The 22,652-nt window shown below is 38.1% G+C and overlaps 1 protein-coding gene and 1 long non-coding RNA gene across 6 annotated transcripts in view; one reads left to right on the top strand and one right to left on the bottom strand.

Annotated features, from left to right (window-relative positions):
- The window catches only part of C2CD5 (C2 calcium dependent domain containing 5), a 77,332-nt gene extending 59,967 nt beyond the window's left edge, over positions 1 to 17,365 (bottom strand). For all 5 annotated transcript variants that reach the window (XM_072954659.1, XM_072954662.1, XM_072954658.1 and 2 more), the window contains exons 1-7: positions 16,973 to 17,365; positions 16,698 to 16,816; positions 8,171 to 8,257; positions 7,426 to 7,597; positions 4,827 to 4,922; positions 4,089 to 4,244; positions 2,634 to 2,832 (exon numbers count right to left, since the gene is read on the bottom strand). In XM_072954659.1, the coding sequence (XP_072810760.1) occupies positions 2,634 to 2,832; positions 4,089 to 4,244; positions 4,827 to 4,922; positions 7,426 to 7,597; positions 8,171 to 8,257; positions 16,698 to 16,787 (800 nt within the window). In that variant the 5' untranslated portion in view covers positions 16,788 to 16,816; positions 16,973 to 17,365. The remainder of the gene's footprint in view (positions 1 to 2,633; positions 2,833 to 4,088; positions 4,245 to 4,826; positions 4,923 to 7,425; positions 7,598 to 8,170; positions 8,258 to 16,697; positions 16,817 to 16,972) is intronic.
- Positions 17,365 to 22,652, top strand: part of LOC140691318 (uncharacterized) — a 29,006-nt gene continuing 23,718 nt past the window's right edge. The window contains exon 1 of the long non-coding RNA XR_012066930.1: positions 17,365 to 17,630. This is a non-coding gene — a long non-coding RNA (uncharacterized lncRNA). The remainder of the gene's footprint in view (positions 17,631 to 22,652) is intronic.

Raw genomic sequence — 22,652 nt, 5'->3', positions numbered from 1 at the left:
ATCAAATATCCACTGGTGATCAGTTTATATACAAACAATTGAGTGAGGCTTTATTTTTGCTTCTTCTTTCTCTGTTGAAGTGACTAATGGAGTTTAAAAGTCTAAGAATCAATGCTGTACAGAGGATAAATTATGGCTCAAGTCTCCTAGAAAGTACTTTTTTTTTAAAGTAGAGAATTGATAGATCATTTAAATGCACTTTCTACCACCAGGATAGTTCAACTAGGGAACACCAAAGAGACTTATACTAAACATCTAAGAGGAAAACATAAACTGATGGAGTAGAACATACCATTAATAAAAGTAAAATAAAATGAATAAAATAATATGAACATTAAAAATAATAATAATAATAATATGAACATTGATAAACGTTCAAATAATGACATCAAATTAAAATCCAAGGACACTGCAGGGATCTTCACCATAATGTATTCCTGGAGTCCTAATTCTTTCAGTCTCCTTTCATGAAAGGTTGCCTTACAATAAAACCCTAGTGCTATTTCTAACATTAAATCCATTCAGACACGGACATAATTCAAACTACCTTTTATCAAATTCCTGTCTAGAATCAAGAATGTTAAAATTAAATACCAGAATAATTATAATCAGCTGAGTCAAACAATTTTAAACTAGCACCCAAAGGGATTCATTATCAAAAATAGAAAGAAACTGCTTGAAATAAAGCGGCCTGAGGGTTTTGTTTTGTTCTTTAAATAACATGACTTAGGTAGTAAGATGCCATCAGAAAATCTTAATGAAGCAACTTAAATTCTTCATGGAGTGAATGTTTGATAATTTAAGGCAAATGGCTACAACAAAATTAGAAAAAGAGAAAACTTATTAGACAATCCCAAATTTACATTAATGGAACTCTTCCTGAATGTAGGCAAAATGTACTCCTCCATTATCCATATACCATTCTAAGTACAGCTTTCTTTCCATTAAGTAATTTGATGAAAAGAGGAGAACTTCAGACATCACAGCTGCAAAGGCCAGGCCCCTTCAGGCAGCACAGAAAAAGTGGGAGGGTGGCAGAAGAAGGGACCCAGGTCTTTACTTAAATTTACTACGGAAAGAGAAAAAAACAAATCTAAATCCCTCAAAAAGTTACCTATAGCAATTTGACTTTACCTATAACAGCAAGCAGTTCATATCTTTTGAAGACATATTTTAAATGGAGTATACGGCAAAGTCACTCAATTTATTTAAAACAAAATTTTAACTTATTAATGTATTTCTGAATAAAATTAGGCAACATATGTAACACTGTGCTCCCTCTTGTAACTAAAATTTAATCCTAATCATTAAAGGCCAGCAGAAGGGAAGTGATTAAACAAAGACAATAAGCTGAGATAAAGAGAAAAATCTCACTTTTACAAAGATTGGGACTGCTTTCTAGTCAACCTCTCTTGACTACTGCTGAACTGGGAAACATTTCGAGTTTTGTGACCACAGAACTCTGACTCCCTGATGACACAGGACAGGGGCCAGCAAACTACACACAACAGGCCAAACCCACCTTGCCATCTGTTCGGAAAATAAATGAGGGTTATTGGAACACAGATACTGGCATTCATTTACTATTGATGGCTGCTTTCAGGCAACACCGGCAGAGCGGGGTCCTTGCTGCTGGCAAAGACTAAATTATGTCCCTTCTGGTAATTTATAGAAAAACTCTGCTGATCCTTCCTTGATCTAGAAGAATCTGTAGAGCAATGGTTCTCAATGGAAGTACTACTGGCATTTAAGATGGAACAGGTCTTTGTTGTACAGAGTTGTCCCTTGCTGTGTAGGACAGTCAGCATTCCTGGTCCTCAACAGAATCATCCCCCTCACCCCAATTATTACAACAGAAAATTTTCATTTCAAGTATTCCTTGTTGACAGCACCACCACCACCATGGTGAGAATTTCTGCCTTAGGTACAAATGAGGACAAAGAAGCCAAAATGAGCCAAGAGAAGTGTTTTGTTGGATCACAAATAGTTTTTTTTTTAAAAATGTAAGAGTCTAAATTCCTCTAGATCAAGATCGGCAAACTTTTTTTTTTCTTGGTAAACAAAGATGAAAACTATATGGCCAGTGCCTGAAATATTTACTATCTGGCCTTTTATAGAAAAAGTCTGCCAACATCTGCTTTACACATTCACCAGTATTCCCCATTTACTTATTCCCAATTATTTTATTTATATAAACTGCTTGGCTTCTATAGATACAGAGTTTGAGACCCCTGCACAGGTCAGTCTTTCCTGCTCTCTATCCTGTGTGCTAGTAACGAGCATAATTGGATTATCAGGTATAGGGTTTTAAGCATTCCCCAGACAATAAGTAAAATCCCACACAATACATAAACATTCATTTTATGCTTTAGGTATCCAGTGTCTAAAGATCTGGAACGAGTTTAATTTTACATTACTTAATTTGAATTTCATATGAAGACAGGATAAAGAAAATATGACGAATATCTACATGGTTTTAAGCTTCAAACTTTGATGGTCATCTCTGATAAGAAAAATTGCCACGGGAAAAATGTTATGTTGAACAATTCTACTAAAATGCTTCAAATCAAATGAAAATAATGTAGGTGAAAGAAAAGAAGCTCCGTAAGAACAGTTCATCAAGTCATACTTACTCCTTCATTTCTTTGGATGGGGAATTACATGCGGGAAGGAATGCCGCTGGGCTACTTAATTTATCCAGTGTACACGCTGTTCCTATGGCTCGTACCACTAACCCAGATTCGCCTTCCAGATCGAAGCACTGTAAGTACCCAACCACCGCATTTCCTCTCATTTCAAGCACTTTCAAGCCAATCTTCCTCTGCAGTTCGCCTACGAGAAAAGGAAGAAAACTCAGTCGGCCTCATAGCTCCACGTTACATAATATAAAGCCGGATACAGTAGTAACAGAAAAGAGTCCCCCAAATCGTAGATCTTTAGAACTTGAAGGGAACCTAAAAGATTATCCGGTCCAGCCTCCTACTTTCAGGAAGGTAAGATATTATTGGCTACACTTCACGGGTGGGGCAAGTGCGGTTCACTCATTCATGTGTTCGTTTACCAAATAATTTCTGCTTGTGTACCACGTGCCTGGCACTTTTCCTTTCTTTTAAGTGCTAGAGACACAGAGGTGAACAAGAAAGACGAAGCCCCAAGTCTATCAGAGTTTATGTAATGGCAGGAGAAATGGGTAAAAAACAAGGAAACAAATACAACATAAACATAACATATAGAATACACAGCATGTAATATATTGTAATATAGATATAGTATATATTCATTACATATGATTGTATGTAATGTATATATGATACAAATATGTAGAATAAATACAAATATAAAGCATATAATTAAATTACTATTTACTATGTAAAGTATAACATATATTACGTTACATATAACATTTATATATACTTATAAATATCAATTAAATTAATGCATTAATATAAGTACATATATAGTTGTATCTTTCTATTTAACTATATGTTTAATATATACAAATTAACATTTGTACTTATAAATACAAATATAATACATACTTGTTAAATATAAATATAACATTTATTTTTATTAATATATATACACACACACTCATAAATATACATTTTAGATGGAAATAAGTTCTTCAAAGAAAAATAAAGAGAATACGGTAAGAGTGGCAAGGCTGGGGGGGAGGGGGCGAGGTGCAGAAGGAGCTTCAAGATGTCAGAGAAGGACTATGAAAAGGCAACATTTAAACAAAAAGCCTTAGAGAGATTATGCAAACTGTGATTACAAAGGAATGATCAAAGGAGGAAAAACAGAACCCAGTTTCCTACTTTTCTGCTCAGCAGGAACTTTCCACTACGCTACCTCATGAGCACAATTTCCTTTTTCTACCTAGTTAAGAAGGAGCTACACGTTTCTGATTCTGATTTCTTCTTGCTATAAGGTGGCAATGCACCTTAGGAGGATGGGGCCAGGGGTAGGGAATCAGCCACTTACAATTCAGTCTTCATTGTAAAATTTTAGGTAGCATGCCAAAAGGAAGTGAAGAATTTTAGCATGTTAAGTCAATCAGTAACGAAGTTATTATTTTTTTAAAATACCTGACATTAAGGAAATGAGTCTCTGTCTGGCCTCATTTGATGCCCTTGGTGTGCGAATCCGATCAATCCATTGATATTCTGGGTCTTCATTGACTACAAGTTCTTCTACAAATCCATGAATTATCACAGCTCTGTAGCATTTTGGAATAGATGTTGCTGTTAAAAGAAAATTATCTATTATGCTTCTATTTATCACAAGGTTAAATTCAACTTTTTAAAAACGTACAACTAAATTCTTACCTTTTGGATATATAGTACGAGAACATCATTTACTGTGATAAGCTCGATGCAATTATAATAATATTTCTAATCAGTCTTCTAAGTTTAACATGACTACTGTGTGTATGCACATGGCCACTGGATTTTTCTTACAAAAATTTCTCTGAACTTGTAAAACAAATTAAGTATCATTTACTTTAAAATCAGGTAGAGTCTGTTTCTGGGTCAGGGCTTCGTACGTAGCAGAGCAACTCCCTCACTGTGATTTACTGAAAGTCAGCCCTCGACACAAGGGTTCAAAACGAAAAAAAATTTTTTTTAAATAATAAATTGAAAAATAATTTTTGAAAATCAGAGAGAGTCCCCAGAATTGTTTCTGAAAAGTTAACAATTTTCTCTTTGGCCTTAAAACCAAAGTACAGTAGGTTTTCCATTGGCCTTCTGAAATATTAATTTGACTTCCCATATTTAACATTATTAAATTTCCTGTCAAGTGAGTAATAAAATATATTTACTTACTGCAGAAGAATTTCACTCCACATGACGACTGCCTGAATCGGTTTAAATCGTTGAAGAGGTCTACTTTGACAACTACATTGATTTCCCCACGGATACCTATAATTTCAAAAGGAAAATCAAGTTACCACCTCAAGAAACTAAAGTATAATTAAACAATCAAGCAAATAAATGCCAGTTATTTTAAAATAATGTATCAATCAAAATAGCAAGGTTAACTTTTCTCCATGTTATTTTCATTCCTAAGTAGTTTTTTTTACATTTCCTGAAAACTATGTATGCATTAGGGAATGAGTAATTTTCATCTTCAGCACAAGTCTCCACTTACTGGAACCAAGACTAACTGGAAAGGTTAGTCTTTTATATCGATGACAATGATGATGATGACAATAACGTTTGCTGAATACTGATAGTGTTCTAAATGCTTTATGTGCAGTATCTCATAGTGCACACACCAACCCAGTAAGGTGATTTCTGTAGACTTATGAGTTAAAATAAGGTCTTCTGCCACAAGTATGACTCTGACATGAAGTCAGGACAGTCAAATAAAAATATTTAATAAATGTTCAGAGATAGGGGCTGAGTCATTTTAATGTGTTAGGGCATCTTCTGAAAAACCCTCTTTCTTGAAATCTCTTTGTTAGCTTATTTTAACTAATTCACTGAGAAGAATAAAGCTTCTTTTGTGTTAAATCAGATTCTTGCATTAGTGGTGAAGAGCATTTACTTTGGGATAATAAAGATCTGACTTTTAATCCTGGCCCCACCTCTTACTAGCTATTGACACGATGTAATTTATTTAACTTTTATTAAACTTTAATTTCCAAGAAAAAGAGTTTTTCAGAAGATGAAATGAACACATAAAAAATGGCCTAGCCCCCATCTCGAAATGTTTGCTAAATATTTCTGACTGCTCTGACTTCATGTCAAATTCGCACTTGTGGAGAAAGACCTTCCAAGAAGAGTGACTTGTTCATTACCCGTGAAATAAGAGATGACTGCTTTCCTAACAAAGGGCCCATTGAGCATATTAAACCAACTGTGAACAATATTTTATATGAAATGTTTGGAAAATTCTTTCACTCGTATAGCTACTGCCTTTAATCCAAGCCCAGATTAGTTCTCCAGCAGCTTTTCTTACTGGTAATGTAACATTTGACTGGATTTTATTTCCTGATTACAAAGATTATATACATACAGTGTAGAAAATATGGAAATAAAGCAAAACAGGACAAAGAAGAAAAGTTAAATTATAGTCTCAAAATGAAACTATTCAAGGATAAACATTTTATCACTATTCTACCAATTTATCCAATGATATCACATATATGTAAATTTTTTTGTTTCTAAACAAATTGGAGATTGTCTAATAACAGCCTTTTATGATATGAAATTTGCAATTCGTAGTATATCACGCACATTTCCTTATGCCATTGTTTTGAAAACATGTATTTTGTTCCAGCTATATAACTGACGGTCTATATATGCTCTAATTTATTTAAGTAAATCCTGTTTTCCTATTTATTTTGCCATTTTAAATATTAGTAAATAAGAGTAGAACACAAATATTGCCACAACAAATATACATAACTCTCATCAAACGTCTTATTTTCTTATAATAAACTATATTAATGGACTCGCAAGGTCAAGAATGTAAAACAGGGAGAAGAGTGCAAGACTGCAGACAGAAGCACCTGCCAGTTCCTCATGGGTCCATCTGCCATTGTAAAGAAAGAACATATTTCTACACCAGCAGTTCTCAAACTTTTTGATCACAGGACCCCTTTACAATCTCCAAAATCATTGAGGACCTCAAAGAGTCTTTGTCTATGTGGGTTAAAACCTTTAATATTTACTATATTATAAATTTAAATTGAAAATTTAGAAAAATATTTACTTATTTAAAGTAATCATAGTAAATCACTTTATGTCAAAATAAACATTTTTATAAAAACTTTTGAAAAACAAAAAAATTTAGCAGTAAGAGTGGCATTATATCACGTTTTCGCAAATTTCTAGTGTCTAGCTTAATGGAATAGTTAGATTCTCATTTCTGCTCTGCAATCAATGTGTGGTAACATCATACATCACAAAACCTCTAGAAAACTTCTTTATACACTTGTAAGAAAGTTAGAATTAAAATGGCAATGACACGTAAGCTTTACGCTAAAAACAGTTCTCATCTTACTTTACAGAGTCTGTGGAAGTATCTCAGGGACCCTAGATGTCCCCAGACCACACTCTGAGAACTTTGCTTTAGGCAACAAAAGGCTTTTGAAGAATATTTTTTCCTTCGAAGAATTTTTTAGGCAGACAAGTTTCAAGATTATTCACCTAAAAATATGTTTTAGAAACGGAGTGCCAATATTAGATGATTTTTAAATGATGCATTTGCTTACTGTCTGGTACAAAGTTAGCAGGCGTTATATCAAATTATGTTCAGAAAAGTAACAACTCTATCAACAATACATACCACTACATGTCCACTAAAAAGAAGACATCTTTTGAAGAGACATATTTTTTAAACCACCAAGTAGAGCACAGAAGTCTTCAAAGATAAATTAAAGGATTGTGACTTATTTTCTTAAACTATACTGCTTACCGTGAATGGTATCATAAATTGGAAACCATCCTGAGATGACAGTGGCAGCCTCACTGTAGAGTAAAGGATCGATATCAATGTAGACTTTACCAATGGCATCATTTGCACTGTAAGTATCGTGGTCAAGAACTGTGATCTGGAGAGGTTCATCTTGTAAATCTTCATCGTCCACCTAAAAAAGTATACCTTTTAAAAATAAATCTTGTAATTTAAAAATCTTCATTACCATCAATGTATACATATACTAGATAGAAATATTACTTAAAGTAGAAAGTAGATTAGAGGTTACCAGGGGCTGGGGAGAGGAGGGCATGGGGAGTTATTGCTGAATGAGTAGTTTCTCCTTGGAGTAATGAAAAAGCTTTGGGAATAGTCATGATGGCTGCACATTATATGCATGTGAATGCAATTAATGCTAACTAACTCGTACTCTTAGAAATGGTTAAAATGACAATATTTATGATATACATTTTTTACAATTTCAAAAAATTTTTAATCTGTACATTGGTATATGCTAAAATCCAGAGAAAATTACTATATAATAATATAATACATTTTTAATCTGGCTTCTCCTACTCATATACTATCATTTTCCAAACTGTAACATGATTTTTAAGACCTCAGTTATTACTAGGAAATATTTTTAGAAAAAAATCACTATACCTGAAATGAAAGGTACTCCATTCCTGTGGAAAAGGGGTCACCTCAAAAAAACAGTCAAAAATGCTGACATTTAAAAACTTACCTCAAATTTAAACCATTCTGAGTTCCACTGAGGGTTGAGGGACTTGAGACACACATCTGTTTTAAAGGTTGTATTACCAAATTTTACCTAAAAACAAGTAAGAAACAATACAAATATAAGTGTCAAAAATGTGAATAAAAATAAAATTGAATGTCAGCCAAACAATGGGAAGATTAGCCAACCAGCGTTAAAAGGACAACCATTCCCTGAGACAAAAGGAAAGAAATTATGGAGGGGTCCAGATAAGTTTACAGACTACACCTGGAACAAGGGATTGCCTACCATTCTGCTTGACTAGTTCCACAGGGGAATTAAAAACAGACCACTGTGTCAGTCTGGAGGAAGCAGTCAACACCACCTTCGCTAAACAGGAGCTCAGACAAAAGAGGAAAGTCTTAAGGGTGGAGAGCCAGCAAAATAAAATCAGACAGTAAAAAGGACAGCTGACTCTTACCATCCCATCAAGGGAATTCAGAACTACAGCCTATTATTCTAAGAACTTAGCAGTAGGTGTATTTCCTAACTTCCTCATCTTTGTTATTTTTTTAATCCTTATCTGGGCATACACAGTGAGCACCAATGAACTATGATCATTAAGGGCTTTATGTTCTTATCTTCAAGGACAATAAAAGGGGCTGGGTGGGGAGACTATCTTATTTCTTAGCCAGTCTTGGTGGGCACTAAATCAAAATCCAAAACTAAATAAGAAGAAAATGCAGAAGGCAGAGAGCAGGCTAAATCTCTCAGATTTGCTCCTAACAAAGAATGGAGGCTGTGAAACCTCAGACTGGACCTGAGAAGTGGTCAGGAAGCTTCAGAGCAAAATAGCTAGGTAACCACTTCCTAGATTGTCTCGCCTTTCCTAAATTTGATCTCTTTCTCAAGCTCTTCCCTAATTCTGTCAATTAACACCATTACATATCTATCTTAACCACAAAATCCATTAAAGGTTCTCCCTTTTACCCCAATGCCCAGCAAAGAGTTTTGTACATTGTAGACACTTAGGCAATGCTGGTTCAATCAGATAATCTATGTAATCTCCTTTCCCTCTTGACTTACAATCCTATTTTTGGTATTATACTACCTGCAGATATTAATGTTTAATCAGTCCAGAGAACTTTCTAAAAGCAAAAATATCCAAAACTATAGTTATTATCGTCAGTCTATTTTTCTAGTCATTTTATCATTCAATGTGAATTATCAGGAATGAGACCAACCATTTGGTACCTAGGCAGTTTGGTTAGAGGATAGAAAAGGTTTAAGAAACTACATAAAAATAATAACTTCTTACATGGTAAGGAGTATGACAAAGTCAAAGATAAATAAGAAACGGAGAAAAAGGATTTGCCAAATATGTCACAAAGAGCAAATTTCCTCAATTTCTAACAAGTTCCTATAAAGCAATAAGAAAAAGATCAACAAACAGAAAAAAGGAAATTCAAAGAAATGGAAATATAGATGTCTTTTAAACATATCGAGATGATAACCTCATTCATACTAAGAGAAATCAAACTAAACCAGCATTTTTACTAGTCAGGTTGGCAAAGATCAAAGTTTGAAAACACAGCGTGGGTGAGGCACTCATACTCCAATGGTGTGAGTGCAAATTATAAAAATCTTGACGATGGGCAGTTTGACAACATTTATCAAAAATTTAAATGCCTATACCCTTTAAATTTAAACAGAGGTGCACAAAGGCATATATCAGCAGCATTATAGTAGCAAGGATTGTAAGTAACCTAGAGGTCCACTGATCTGTAACTGACTAGATTAAGTGTGGTACAGCCACACAATGCAGTGCTAAATAAAAGAACCGAGTACTTCCCTCTGCACTAGTACCGAACAAGGTCCAAGATACAGCTCTATGCTGCAGAGCAGTATGACATTCTTTGCTGAGGAAAAAAAATGACAAAGTGTTATAAAGCATGTAATATATGCCTATATATGAACAGATTATTTCTAGAAGGATATACAAAAAATGTTAACAGTGGCCACTCAACAGATCAGTTAAAGGAAAGGCAGTGAGAAGCTGACTCATTTTGGACCTTTTGAGTTTTGAACCATGCACATATAGTCCCTATTTTTTAATGGATTATTTACTGTGCCTTTTTTTCTTTTTATAGTCAACTGTCCACTCTAGCTGTAGCAAAGATTCATAGTCCCCCCGTTGCATTAAAAAAAACAAGCAAAAGACAAGATCTTAGAAAAAGGCTAGAGCTTGTACTTTGCCAGCATTGTGAAGATTCCCCTTCTACTAAAGAAGAATCACAGTTCATTTGGTCTTATTTAATTCAAAGAAGATTTTATTACTCAGCAATTAAATGAATGCCTTTACAACTCAGAGAACATCAGGGATTTTAACGAGATTCCCTAGTAAAGTAAAAGCATTCTCCTTCCCCACTCATTAGCTAAATTACCTTGAGAAAGAGATTTAACCTGTTATTTAAAGCCGCTTCCTCCTCTGGAAAGGGGAATTGCTGCGAGCATTAAGCGGGATCATGCATGTAGAGACCTAGCAAAATGTCTGGTAGAAAATGCTCATTAAATATTAATTTCTTTTCCTCTCCCTGTTCCCTCAAAGGCTCCTGGATAAACACAAAATGACCGTGTAGGTTAGCAGAACAGTTTGTAACATGTACATTAATACTGGGATATATTTTGATTAATTCTTCCCTTGTACAGACTCCCATCCCATTCAGCCTGGAGATGCCTGCCATAAGCATCTTTAAATACTACTTGGTCTTCTCCGGCTTCCTAAACTTCTCACATCATATACAGTAAAAATACACTCAGCCAAGCAATCAGGACCAGTATTTGATCAGTCAGTCAAATAATTGGTAAGATTAGATAATCATTAAAAACCATGCAAACAATAAACATTTCCAAATAAGCAAGTATATAAATAGTCATTCCTCTATCTTTTATCATAAGACTAAGGCCTCTTCTCTGAGTAAGGATCCACTGCTGACAGTTCTGTGTCATCTTTTTTTGCATAACTCACACCCATAATGTATCATCTGTGTTTGCCAGTTTGGGTTTCTTTAAAATGTGATGGTAGAACTTAAAATTGTGAAAAACTATGAATATAGAATCCTTGATCTTTCACAATCTTCATGTAATTTAGGAGTAATTTTTAGTGACTGTATCCGTAAGTCTTCACATAGCATTATCAATTTCATTTTCACACTTATTTCCACCGATTTATACCAGGTTTAAATAAATAAAAATAACAAACAGAGTTGGGGTAGACAGATTTGAGGATAAACACAACTGCCCCTTGGTAAAGCACATCAGCCAGCAAATGGAAGCAGCAGGCACGCTGGCGGATAATCCGACAACATGGGTATTCAAGAACGTGTTTACCAGACTCACAGACAGAGAAAACAAACTCATGGTTACCAGTGGGGAAAGAGGGTGGGAAGGGATAAATTGGGAGTTCGAGATTTGCAGAGACTAATTACTATATGTAAAATAGAGAAATAACAAGTTCCTTCTGTATAGCACAGGGAACTACATTCAGTATCCTGTAGTAACCTATGATGAAAAAGAATATGAAAATAAAACAAGAACGAAAGCATGTGTTTATGGCAGAAACGCAGAGCACTGAAGACTGAAGGAGTTCCCATTAACTGGGAACGGGTTGAGAGCTTCTAATGTAGAGACTTCTCCGCCTCATTTCCAGCCCACTCGGTTATCTGTTCCCCCTCCACTCTGCCAAATCTTATTTCCCATTTCTACTCAACAAGAACCCTCCTGCCAGTTACACCTGCTCTGTCCCCTCCTTTTGCTCTTATCAAGTCTGTCTATTCATCAAAAAAATGCCCCTTTTTCCTTTCTGCCTATGGAAAGGCCTACCATCCTTCAAGTCCAACACAAAGATTCCTCATCACCAGCCCAGCTTCATTATAGTTCTCAAGAGTCGACATCACACTATTTAGCCCTTTATTATCTCGTAATCCTTCATTATCCTGTTTCCTGAGTTAATCTTTCCCTTCCTGCTGGATTATTCTCATTAGTACACAAGTATGTTCTAATATCATCTATCTTATTTTTTTAAGCACTGAAAGCTACACAGTCCCCTAAATAGCACACGATTTCTCCTCTGAGAAATGTTTTGAGTGATGTTTCGTGAAACAGTTGCCAATTCATGTTGCTCTAACTTACACCCATGTACTTCAACCCTCTTTAAACCACTCCAGTACGGGCTTCTGTCCTTCTCACTCTAGTCAGGACCTGTAACATCTCCACCTCGTCCAATTCAGTGACTTCCCTGTCCCTTTTACTTGACTTCTCAGTGCCATTTGACCATTGAGGGCTTCCTCTTTGTGGAAACATCTTCTCTTGTCTTCTGAGACATTACTTTCCTGACTTCTCCCACCCCCGCCAGGCTAACAATCTCAGTTTCCTTCCCCTAGTCCTCCACCTCTAATAAAACTCTTAATGTCAAGTTCATTCAAGGATCCATCCCTCTTCTCTCCCCTTAACTCAGAGGTTTGCAAAAGGGACAGAACCAGCTTCTAAGGGAACTTCAGAAATGTCTAGGGATGTTTTCAGGATGAATAGTGGGAGTATTAAGTGAGCAAACCCAGAGATGCGAGGTGTCCTGCAGTTCAAGAGACCGTCCCCAACAATGAAGACACGTCTTGTGTCATGACCTTCAAATGGCCCCACCAGATGGCCACATGGGTGAAAAACCTCCCTAGAACTAACTCAGTTTTACAGATTTAAGTATTGTGATGGGGTTTCAATACATGTAATTGCCAAGAAATACAACTGTCATGTAAAATTAATGGACAACTCTCTTTTTTTCCCATGAGTTGACCATTTTGGAAAATCACACAACCAATGGCAGCGAAGGCCTTTCTGAGTCACCAGAACGACACGACTGACTCACTGTGGAGGGCAGCAGCCGCGTTCATGTGATTTTGCATGGAGGAGAGGTGCTCCCTTTCCTGCACCCCTGCTTTTATTTTTCCCACGTGGGGCACTTCTCACCATTTAGCACACTTCATCTTTTACTTAATTATTTTATAACTCTCTCTACCCGCTAAAACCTAAATTTAATGCATAAAGAAATTTTTGTTTTACTCATTGCTCTGTCCCCAGCATGCGGTACAATATTCAATATAGTATCTGATATATACAAAGGCTCAATAAATATTCATGGACTCAATCTGATTAGGTCATGTCTTCTACTGTGGTCATAAACAAGTACTTCCATATTGAAATGCATATTAAAAAATACTTTTATCTCTCTATCACATTACAGTTAGATCATTATACTGATTTTTTTAATTGTGAGCACAGATAGGTTATATTAGCTACGGATGTCATGCCAAGATAGTAGAGGGTAGATGTCAAAACACCTGCTGTATAAAGGGGGCCTGGGCCTCACAGAATTGAGAAGGACTGGCCTGTATGAGTTCACTTTTAACCCATACTTCTCTTCTAAACACCATACTCACATATCTAACTTTCTCCTTGACAACTCCAATCAAAGGACACAAAGACAGCTCAAAGTTAACATGCTCAAATGGAAGCTGATTCTCTACCCATCAATCAGTCTCCACCAATGACTCGAAAGCTAGGAGTCATCTTTTAGCCTCTTTTTCCCTGTTCACCTACTCCAATCTACAAACAAATCCTCTACTATCTTCAAAGTACTCTGGAATCCATCCATTTCTTTCTATTACCAAAACCATCACCTTGAACCTCACCGCATCTTTTTGAACTGTGATGAAATCTAAGTAGCTGGCTGTTTTAGTCTTTCCCCTCTGCAGACCATTCTCCAGACAGCAACAGAAGGGCTCATCTTAACAAGTGCTTCCCACTGAACTGAGAATAAAATCCAAACTTCGGTCATGGTCTCTAAGGTCCTGCACGATTGGCTTCCAACCTTACTTTCCAGCACCCTCCCTTTCACTCACTACATTCATTCACTTCCTACAACAAAGCAAATCCTCAGGATCCTCCCTCCACTGAGACCCTCTTCTCCTCTAGCCTCTCTTGCCCCACCGCCCTCTGCACACACACACACACACACACACACACACACACACACTCTCTCTCTCTCTCTCTCTCTCTCTCTCTCTCTCTCCCTGAGCAGCTAGCTCTTCTCACCCAGCAGGTCTGCCCAACTGACACTTTCTCGGAGGCCTCCCCTGATTATTCAACCTAAAGTTTCTGATTTTTCTTTCTATCATTTTCTTTCATGGCACGCATCACAACTTGTAACATTATAAACGCAATCATGTCTTTACTTTTTAATGTCTGGCTCTCCCACCAAAACCTAAATGCCATAAAAACAGGAACCAAGTCTACTTTGTTCCCCATCATACATGCACCGACTAGATCGGTGACCTGGCAAATAGCAGATAGTCAATAACTATTTGTGTAAGGAAGGAATAAATGAGTCATCCTTGAATCCAATCCCTCCCTCACCAGCAAAAGCCACTGGTCACCAAGGCCTGACAATTTTACCCAAGAAATGTCCCTCAAATTCTTCTCCTTTAATCCACTCCCACTGCTACTCTAAACATGGACATGCTGCCTGGATAATTTTACCACCTTTTTAATTGCTCTCCTTGCCTCATATCTCATCCATCCAGTCCAGCAATAAGATCACCATTCAGGTTATCCTAGAAAGAAAAAAACTAATACAAACCTAATCTTATTTCATTTCTGCTTGAAAAGCTTCTCTGGCTTACCCTCTGCTTACAGAATAAAGGAAAAATCCTTTAAAACAGAAAAGGAGGTTTGGTGCCAACTTACCTTTCCAGACTTATCCCCTACAACCTCCACTATCCATATGTCCCCTCTGACTCCAGACACACCCTAAAACTAAGATGGTTTTCTACACATGCCATGTATCTTATTCTGTGCCTCTGATGTTCCCTCTGCCTAGTGAACTCCTGGGTGTCCAGAAGTCCCAGCTCAAAGGTTACTTTCTTAGGAAGCCTCTTTAGACCTTCAGAGACAGACATTAAGTTTCCACATTCTACAACTCTCATCATCTTGTCTGGGGAGGCAGTGGATTTAACAGACCACAAGGCTGCGGAGATTTACAAGGTTAAGTCAACGTAGGCAAATTTTTTTCAACTGTTCCTAGGGTTTTTTTTTTTTAAGTTCTAATATAGCTTTTCCTGTAAAAACAGCGTCAACACAGGTTGATAACGCAAATGTTATCTCGGAACATTTCTCCTTGGTTCCTGAATTTTCCAGGCTCCTATGTACCAGCAAATTTCCATTAGCACTTCTTGGGTTTCATGGTCCTTTTCAGATTTTTTTTTATTGATTTTATGTATATACTGCTCTGAAACAAAAGTCCATATGATATTAAAACAAACAAAATACCCTGTTGTGCCTTTCAGGTACTTCCACTGAAATACGGGATAATAACAATACAATAGCAGGACTGCTGCAAAGACTAAGAATTAAAAAAATATTCAGCACAGACCTGGCAATAATGAGATGATACATTTTCGCTATTATTTATTAACCTAAACTGTGTGGGTCAGTCTCTGAGATACCTGAAAGCAAAGACTATGCTTTGACAATCTGTGTGTCTCCAGTACCCATCAACTGGCCTCAAAACACACTCAGTAACTTTCTCAAATAAAAATGAAGCTGAGAGGCAGAACTGCAGTGGCAATGTTTAACTAGGTTATAGAATCTTTAAGGAACATCAACAATATTTCATAAAATAAATAAAATCAGGCGGTATATTATCGTGTTCCTATCAACTCTAAGCATTAATAGCCCAAACGATTACTGTTCTAAGGCTCTGGGATCTTCATGGCAATTTTTATTACAATTTTACTTGGCTTCGTTCAGACTCTGGATTATTACTTTCCGGGCCCTAGGCCTGTGCTAATTTGCATGAGCTTTAAACTAATCATTAGATGTAAAAAGTAATTTTGCAATTTAAATCTATGGCACTTAATTGGCTTCCTACCTCAAGGCACTAATTTGCCCTGAAACAGCTCATCAGACCTACCAGTCTATACAAGAGCAGGGATGTGTTACAACTGCGCTTTAGAACCTAACACAATGATTCAGAATATACTATGTCAAAGAGTGGATCGTCTTGTAGGTCTCCAAGTGTCCATAACGGTCTGTATCTACATTCTTAAACAACATCTCCATCACTCTTAGTATTAAAAGAGCCAGCTACCGTCCCCCAAAAGAAGGGTGTGTGTGTGTGTGTTTCGGTGGCCGTGCGGCCACGCCTTGGGATCTCCTGACTGGCAGGTGGCCTGTTAGGAGTCCTGACATCAGGGTCACCCCAGCAGGCAGAGCACTAACAGCCTCCCCGCGCGGCAGAGCGTGCCGCGGACGCCTGCGAGCGGTGCACCCATCACATGGGCTGTAGTCTCGGCAGTCAGCCCTCGAGGGAGGGGTGGCCAAGCACCGCACCCCGCAGGGCAGTCGGAAGAGGAACGGGCTGAGGGGCTGCGGGAGAGGTGGGTAGGATCCTTCACAGGGCTTGGCGCTCCCTGTGTTTGGAGGGGCAGGACCTTGCACCAACCTCCACGAAGGCATCTGTCAGGTCACTAGCTCTGTCCATCACTGGCAAATGGCGCCCGGCCACGATTTTCACCTTCAGCTTCCCAGGCATCGTCTCGGTTTCGGCCTCTCCTTGGGCTCCTGCAGAAACAAACAAGCGAGTCTGCGCCGAGCGCGCCCAGAGGGGCGGGGGAGGGGCGGGAGCGCGCGGGGAGCGGCGCGCGCCGCCGGGAGCGCGCAGGGTAACTGACAGCGGGGGGCGCGCGGGGGCGCGCCGCGCTGGCGGCAGCCACTTACTCTCGGAGGGGAAAGGGGCCCGTCCCGCGCGGGCGCTGAGGCCTCATTCCGGAGAGGCAGCCCGAGGAGTGGCCCCGGTGGAGGCTTCTGCCCTGGCCCCACAGCGCTGGCAAGAGAAGCAAAAGCCAGTCAACATCCCGTTGAGCCGCTGCCGCCCCTACCCGTGTTTCTCCTCCCCCCAAAATGGCGGCTCCCGGGGCGGGGAGGAGGCATCGATCACTCGGCGCTCGGCCCACCGCGCAGGGGAGAAACTAAATTCGCGGAGTCCAGTTAAGGAGGCGGGGCGGACTTCGAGGAAGCTGGAGGGCAGGGGAGCGGGTCGAGCGCCGCATCATCTACCGAGTTGGGGGTTGGGGGTGCTGTAGGGTAGCGCCCTGCTGCCTCCCGCGAGGAAAGCCGGCTGCATCCTCCAGGGGTGAATCGCAGGTGTGGCTCAGTTAACTTTTCAGAGGGCCGCTGCCTCCTAGCTGCAAACGCTGCATTTCCGAAAGGCTGGAACAGAAGGAGCAGCAGCAGAGACTGCTAGAGGAGCGATTTCGGGCTGCCTTTAAGGACCAATTAGTAGTTCGTGAAATCAACTAATTTCTATCTGGAGAGGTGAAGTTTTTGTTTTATATGAAACAGAGTGAGAAATCTCAGAGACATCTCGGAAAGTCGAGTAAGTATTCTGTAGTAACATTCTTTTTATTTATTTTTGTAGTAACATTCTTTATTCAGTCATATGCACGTGTACCGTGTAGCAGATTTACGGTAGGTCTTGGGCAAAGCAAACAAACAAACTTCAAAATCCAAAGCCACTGCTTGAAGGAATTTACCCTGCACTCTCCGTACGGTTATTAAACAGCTACAAACTTAAAGATAAGGTCCACAATGCTGGCGAGAGTTCAAGACCTACCATAGGAGTTTACCTGCAACTACAAGAAATGAACTAGATGAGCTTGATTAAACTTCTTGCAGAATCGACCCAATTATATATATATATATATATAAACGTGCTAAAATGAGGCCTAACCTATAGGGTTAGACCATCAGAAAATTAGGGAAGTTGAGACACACACAGGAAGTAATGCCAATCACTGCATACCAAGTTATCAAAAACAACATTAACAGTACGTGCCATATCCAGTACCAAAATCAGCATTACCAATTTCGGTAGGAAGATCATACCACTGGATTCATTGAGAGTGGAAAATTCCCACAGGAAGATATCAGGGTGATATTTTAACTTTAAGAACACTCCACAAGAAAGGCATCCAAATTGGAAAGGAAAAAGTAAAACTGTCTGTTTGCAGATGACATGATACTGTATATATAAAGACTCCACCAAAAAACTGTTAGACCTAATAAATGAATTCACTATAGTTGCAGTATACAATATCAGTATATAGAACTCTGTTGCTTTCTATAAACTAACAGCCAATTATTAGAAAGAGAAAGAAAGCAATCCCATTTATAATTGTATCAGAAAGGATAAAATATCTAGGAATAAATTTAACCAAAGAGGTGAAAGACTTATATACTGGAAATTATAGACATTGACTAAAGAAATCAAGTAAGACACAAAAAATTGAAAAAAAATACTCCATGCTTATTGATTAGAGGAATTAATATTGTTTAAAAATGTTCATATTACCCAAAGCAATCTACCAATTTGTTGCAATCCCTATCACAATTACAATAGCATTTTACACAGGACTAGAACAAACAATTCTAAAATTTATATGGAACCACAAAAGATTATGAATAGCCGAAGTAATCTGGAGAAAGAAGAACAATACTGGGGTATGCTCCCTAATTTCAAATGACACTGCAAAGCTAAAGTATCAAAACACTATGGTATTGTCTTAAAAATAGGCACACAGATCAATGGGACAGAGTAGAGAGCCCAGAAATAGACCCACATATATAGTCAATTAACTTACAACAAAGAAGCCAAGAATATACAGTAGGAAACTGGACAGCTACATGCAAAAGAATGAAACTATAACACTGTGTTACACCATACACAACAATTAACTCAAAATGGATTTAAGACTTGAATGTAAGACCTGAAACCATTAAAACCCCTAGAGGAAAACATAGCCAGTAAGCTCCTTGACCCTGGCCTTGGTATTGAATTTTTGGATCTGACTCCAAAGCAGTGGCAACAAAAGCAAAAATAAGTAAGTGGGACTACCTCAAACTAAAAAGCTCCTGCACAGCAAAGGAGACTATCAAAATGAAAAGGTAACCTACTGAATATAAAGGCAAATCATATAGCTGATAAGAGGTTAATGTCCAAAATGCATAAAGAATTTAAACAACTCAATAGCAAAAAATTAGGCAATCTGATTAAAAAATGAACAGAGGCTCTGAATAGACATTTTTCTAGAGAAGTCCTAACAGGCATGTGGCCATCTAATCACTAATTGACATGGAAATGCAAATCAAAACTGTAATGAGATAACTCACACCGATTAGGATGGCTACTTTCAAAAAGACAAAAAATTCAAAAAAAAATTTCCAAAAAAGGTGTTGGAGAGGATGTGAAGAAAAGGGAACCCTTGTACATTGTTAATGGGCGTGTAAGTTGGTGCAGCCATTATGGAAAACATGATGGACGTTCCTCAAAAAATTAAAAATAAAACTATTATATGGTCCAGCTCTTCTGTTTGTGGGTATTTGTCTGCAGAGCATGAAAACACTAATTTGAGAAGATGCAAGCATTTTCATTACAGCATTATTTATAAAATAGCCAAGATATGGAAGCAACCTAAGTGTCCTATGATAGATGAAAGGATAAAGAAGATGTAATAAGTGTGCCTGTATATATATAATATATATATGTAACACACAATGGAATACTACTTAAACATAAAAAATAAGGAAAATCTTGCCATTTGTGACAACATGGATGGTCCTTGAGGGTATCATGCTAAGTGAAATAAGTCAAAGAAAGGCAAATACCATATGATTTCAGTTATACATGGAATCTAAAAAACAAAAAACGCAAACAAACAAAACAAAACCAAAGCCAAAGATACAGAGAAAAGATTTGTGGTTACCGGAGGAGAAGAGGGGTGGGGGTGGGCAAAATGGGTGAAGGCAATCAACTGTATCAATTGTATGCTAATGAATGGTAGCTACACTTAATGTGTTGGTCACTTTGGAGTATATACAAATATCAAAGTATTATGTTGTCCACCTGAAATTAATATAATGTTATACACTAGTTTTGCCTCAAAAAAAATACTCAACAGTTTAAGTACTCCAGACAGTGGTGACTCAGAACTGTCTTTTCAAGGCAAAAATTTCTTCTGTAGAAGGAATATTGTTCACATAAGTGAGAAGTTGACCCCCAAAGAGAAAAGAAAAAGTCCCTGAAAGTAAAAATCTGGAAGGTAAATCGCTGGCTTGTTGGACTAGCGAAACCTTTATCCATTCACATTGTGAGAAAAAGGATGGAGACCGCAGTTCGTATGCACATTTCCTTAGATCTCCCTGCAGATTTTTGTGGAGTCTATAACTGTACACTTAAAATCCCCTGACCATACTCTCAAGGTCATCTACACACTGTGATCAGCTAATCTGGTGTATTTTGCTTTGTTTTGGTAGTAGAGTTGAAAACGTTCTTCTGTTTGTTTGTTTTACTGAAATCACAGTATTGCCATGGTACTAGTTTATTTTTTAAATACCAAAACACATAAAGAAAAAAGAAAATTGAAGTTAAGCCACAATCTTAATGGAAAGTAAGGCATCGTATTAACAAGATGTTGTAATGTAAAAAAAAAAAAATTGCAAATTGCACAATTAGAGGTTAGCTGTTCAGCCTCTTAATTAGTAGCCTGTAAGTACTTGTACATCGCTGTTGCCTGAGGCCTCATCGACAGGAGATTATAATTAAGATGCTTCCTGAAGACTTTTTTTTAGTAGAATTAAGCCTAACTTTAGTTTATTTTCTAATGATTGTACTCACTTCTTTTAATTAGTGCCGAGAACAATGCTAACTTTCCTGACAAATCTATCACCATCTGGCTCCTGATTATCTTCAGAGCTTTATACTTTGCTGCAATTACCTTCATCTTTATACTTTGCCGCTCTTTTTGCATTTTCCATCCTACAGTAATAACAAGACTTAATGTATGTTGAGTATTTGCTGCATATCAGCTACTGAACTCAGTGCATCACACCTCTTAAGCCTCTCTAAAATCCTGAGATAGGAGTTATCAGCTTTCATTTTATAGATGAGGAAATCGAAGCTTTGCAAAGGTATGGTAATTACACCAAGTCATGGAGCTGGTAATGCTGGAGGCGGGATTTCTATCTAGACAATGTGATTCCAAGAACCCAGGCTCTTTAAAGTCTACGTCTGGTTTTCTGATAAACTGCTTTTCTCTGCCTGGAATGCCTTTCTCATAGTCATCCTAGAAAATGCTTAAGAACTCCTAACTCATTTTAAATGTGCTTTAAGATGTCTTCCCATTCTCCTTCCTAATAAACATCCTCCGCATTCCCACCCCTATGCTACCGCTTTATCTAATCCATGCATTACTGCACTCTCCAAATGCATAATTGTTTACCTTCTCTCCCCTATGCAACTTTGAGCACCTTGAGGGGAAGGACTGGTTCCTACTCCCTCATCTCTCAGTTGTCAGTCCCCTGCCCTGTGCCCTTTATGTGATCAAGAAATGTTTGTGGAGTTAAATCTAAGTAACATTTCAACACGTACACTATTACTGCTTTGCTCGCTCTTCTTTCCTGGCTTCCTAAAACCTTTTAATCTCTCTCCATCCCCTCAAAGTTAAGATTTCTTAAGGATTGCCCGTATCTGGCGCCGTCTCCTCACCTCCCCGGCACTCCTAAAACTATTTCTACCTGGCTTTGGCTACCACCACTCTACCAAAACAGCTTTCCATAGGGCCGTCAGTAAAACTCCGTTTGTTGATCCAGTGGAGAGTTTGCATTTTCCACGACTCTTAATGGCACTTGACAGTTGATCACACTCTCCTTGAAATACTCTTCCAAGCTTCTCCGACCTGTTCAGACATCTGTCTTCTCCGCCTGCTCTGTCCTTAACAAATAATGTGTTTTTCTCCAGTCTTTGCATGGCAGGGCAGACATCTGACTAGCAAACATCTACTCTTCTCATCTTGCTGTGAATTCTCTTCCTCCCCTTTGAAGCCCCAGCCCCCCACCCACTTCTCTTTAGCTCGAGATGGCATATAAGCCTCAATTTCCTGACTGTCTTTGAGTCTCACCATCTCGGTGGGGCTCCCATACACATGTATTTAAGTGTTTTCTCCTGTTATTCTGTCATATTTAATAATCAGAGCAGCCAAAGAACCTAGAAGAGGAGAAATTTTTTTCACCCCCTACAAGAAGTACACACAATTAATACATTTTCTTTTAAAGCTGCTTCTCCCATGAGTTGCTTTACTCGCCCTGTGTCAGGGGTGCTCCTGATATTTGGGCTAAAATCAGAAAGATGACTGGAATCAATTTCAAACCAAATGTCACTTCCTCAAAGAAACTTGCCCTGAATTCCCAGGCTAGGGCAGCTTCTCCTCTTGTGCAGTGTCACAGTACTTCAAGTGACTGCTTCTGATACTAAAATAATTGTGATTAAATAATTAGGCAGGTAGTTGTTTAAAGTCTCCTACCCTAATAACACAGAAGCCCCATGAAACCAGGCACTGTCTAT

Source organism: Vicugna pacos, chromosome 34 (genome assembly GCF_048564905.1).
Source record: "Vicugna pacos chromosome 34, VicPac4, whole genome shotgun sequence".
In the NCBI taxonomy this organism is placed as follows: domain Eukaryota; kingdom Metazoa; phylum Chordata; class Mammalia; order Artiodactyla; family Camelidae; genus Vicugna; species Vicugna pacos.
Note: the sequence above shows the minus strand (reverse complement) of the source record. Positions and strands in the feature narration are given on the sequence as shown.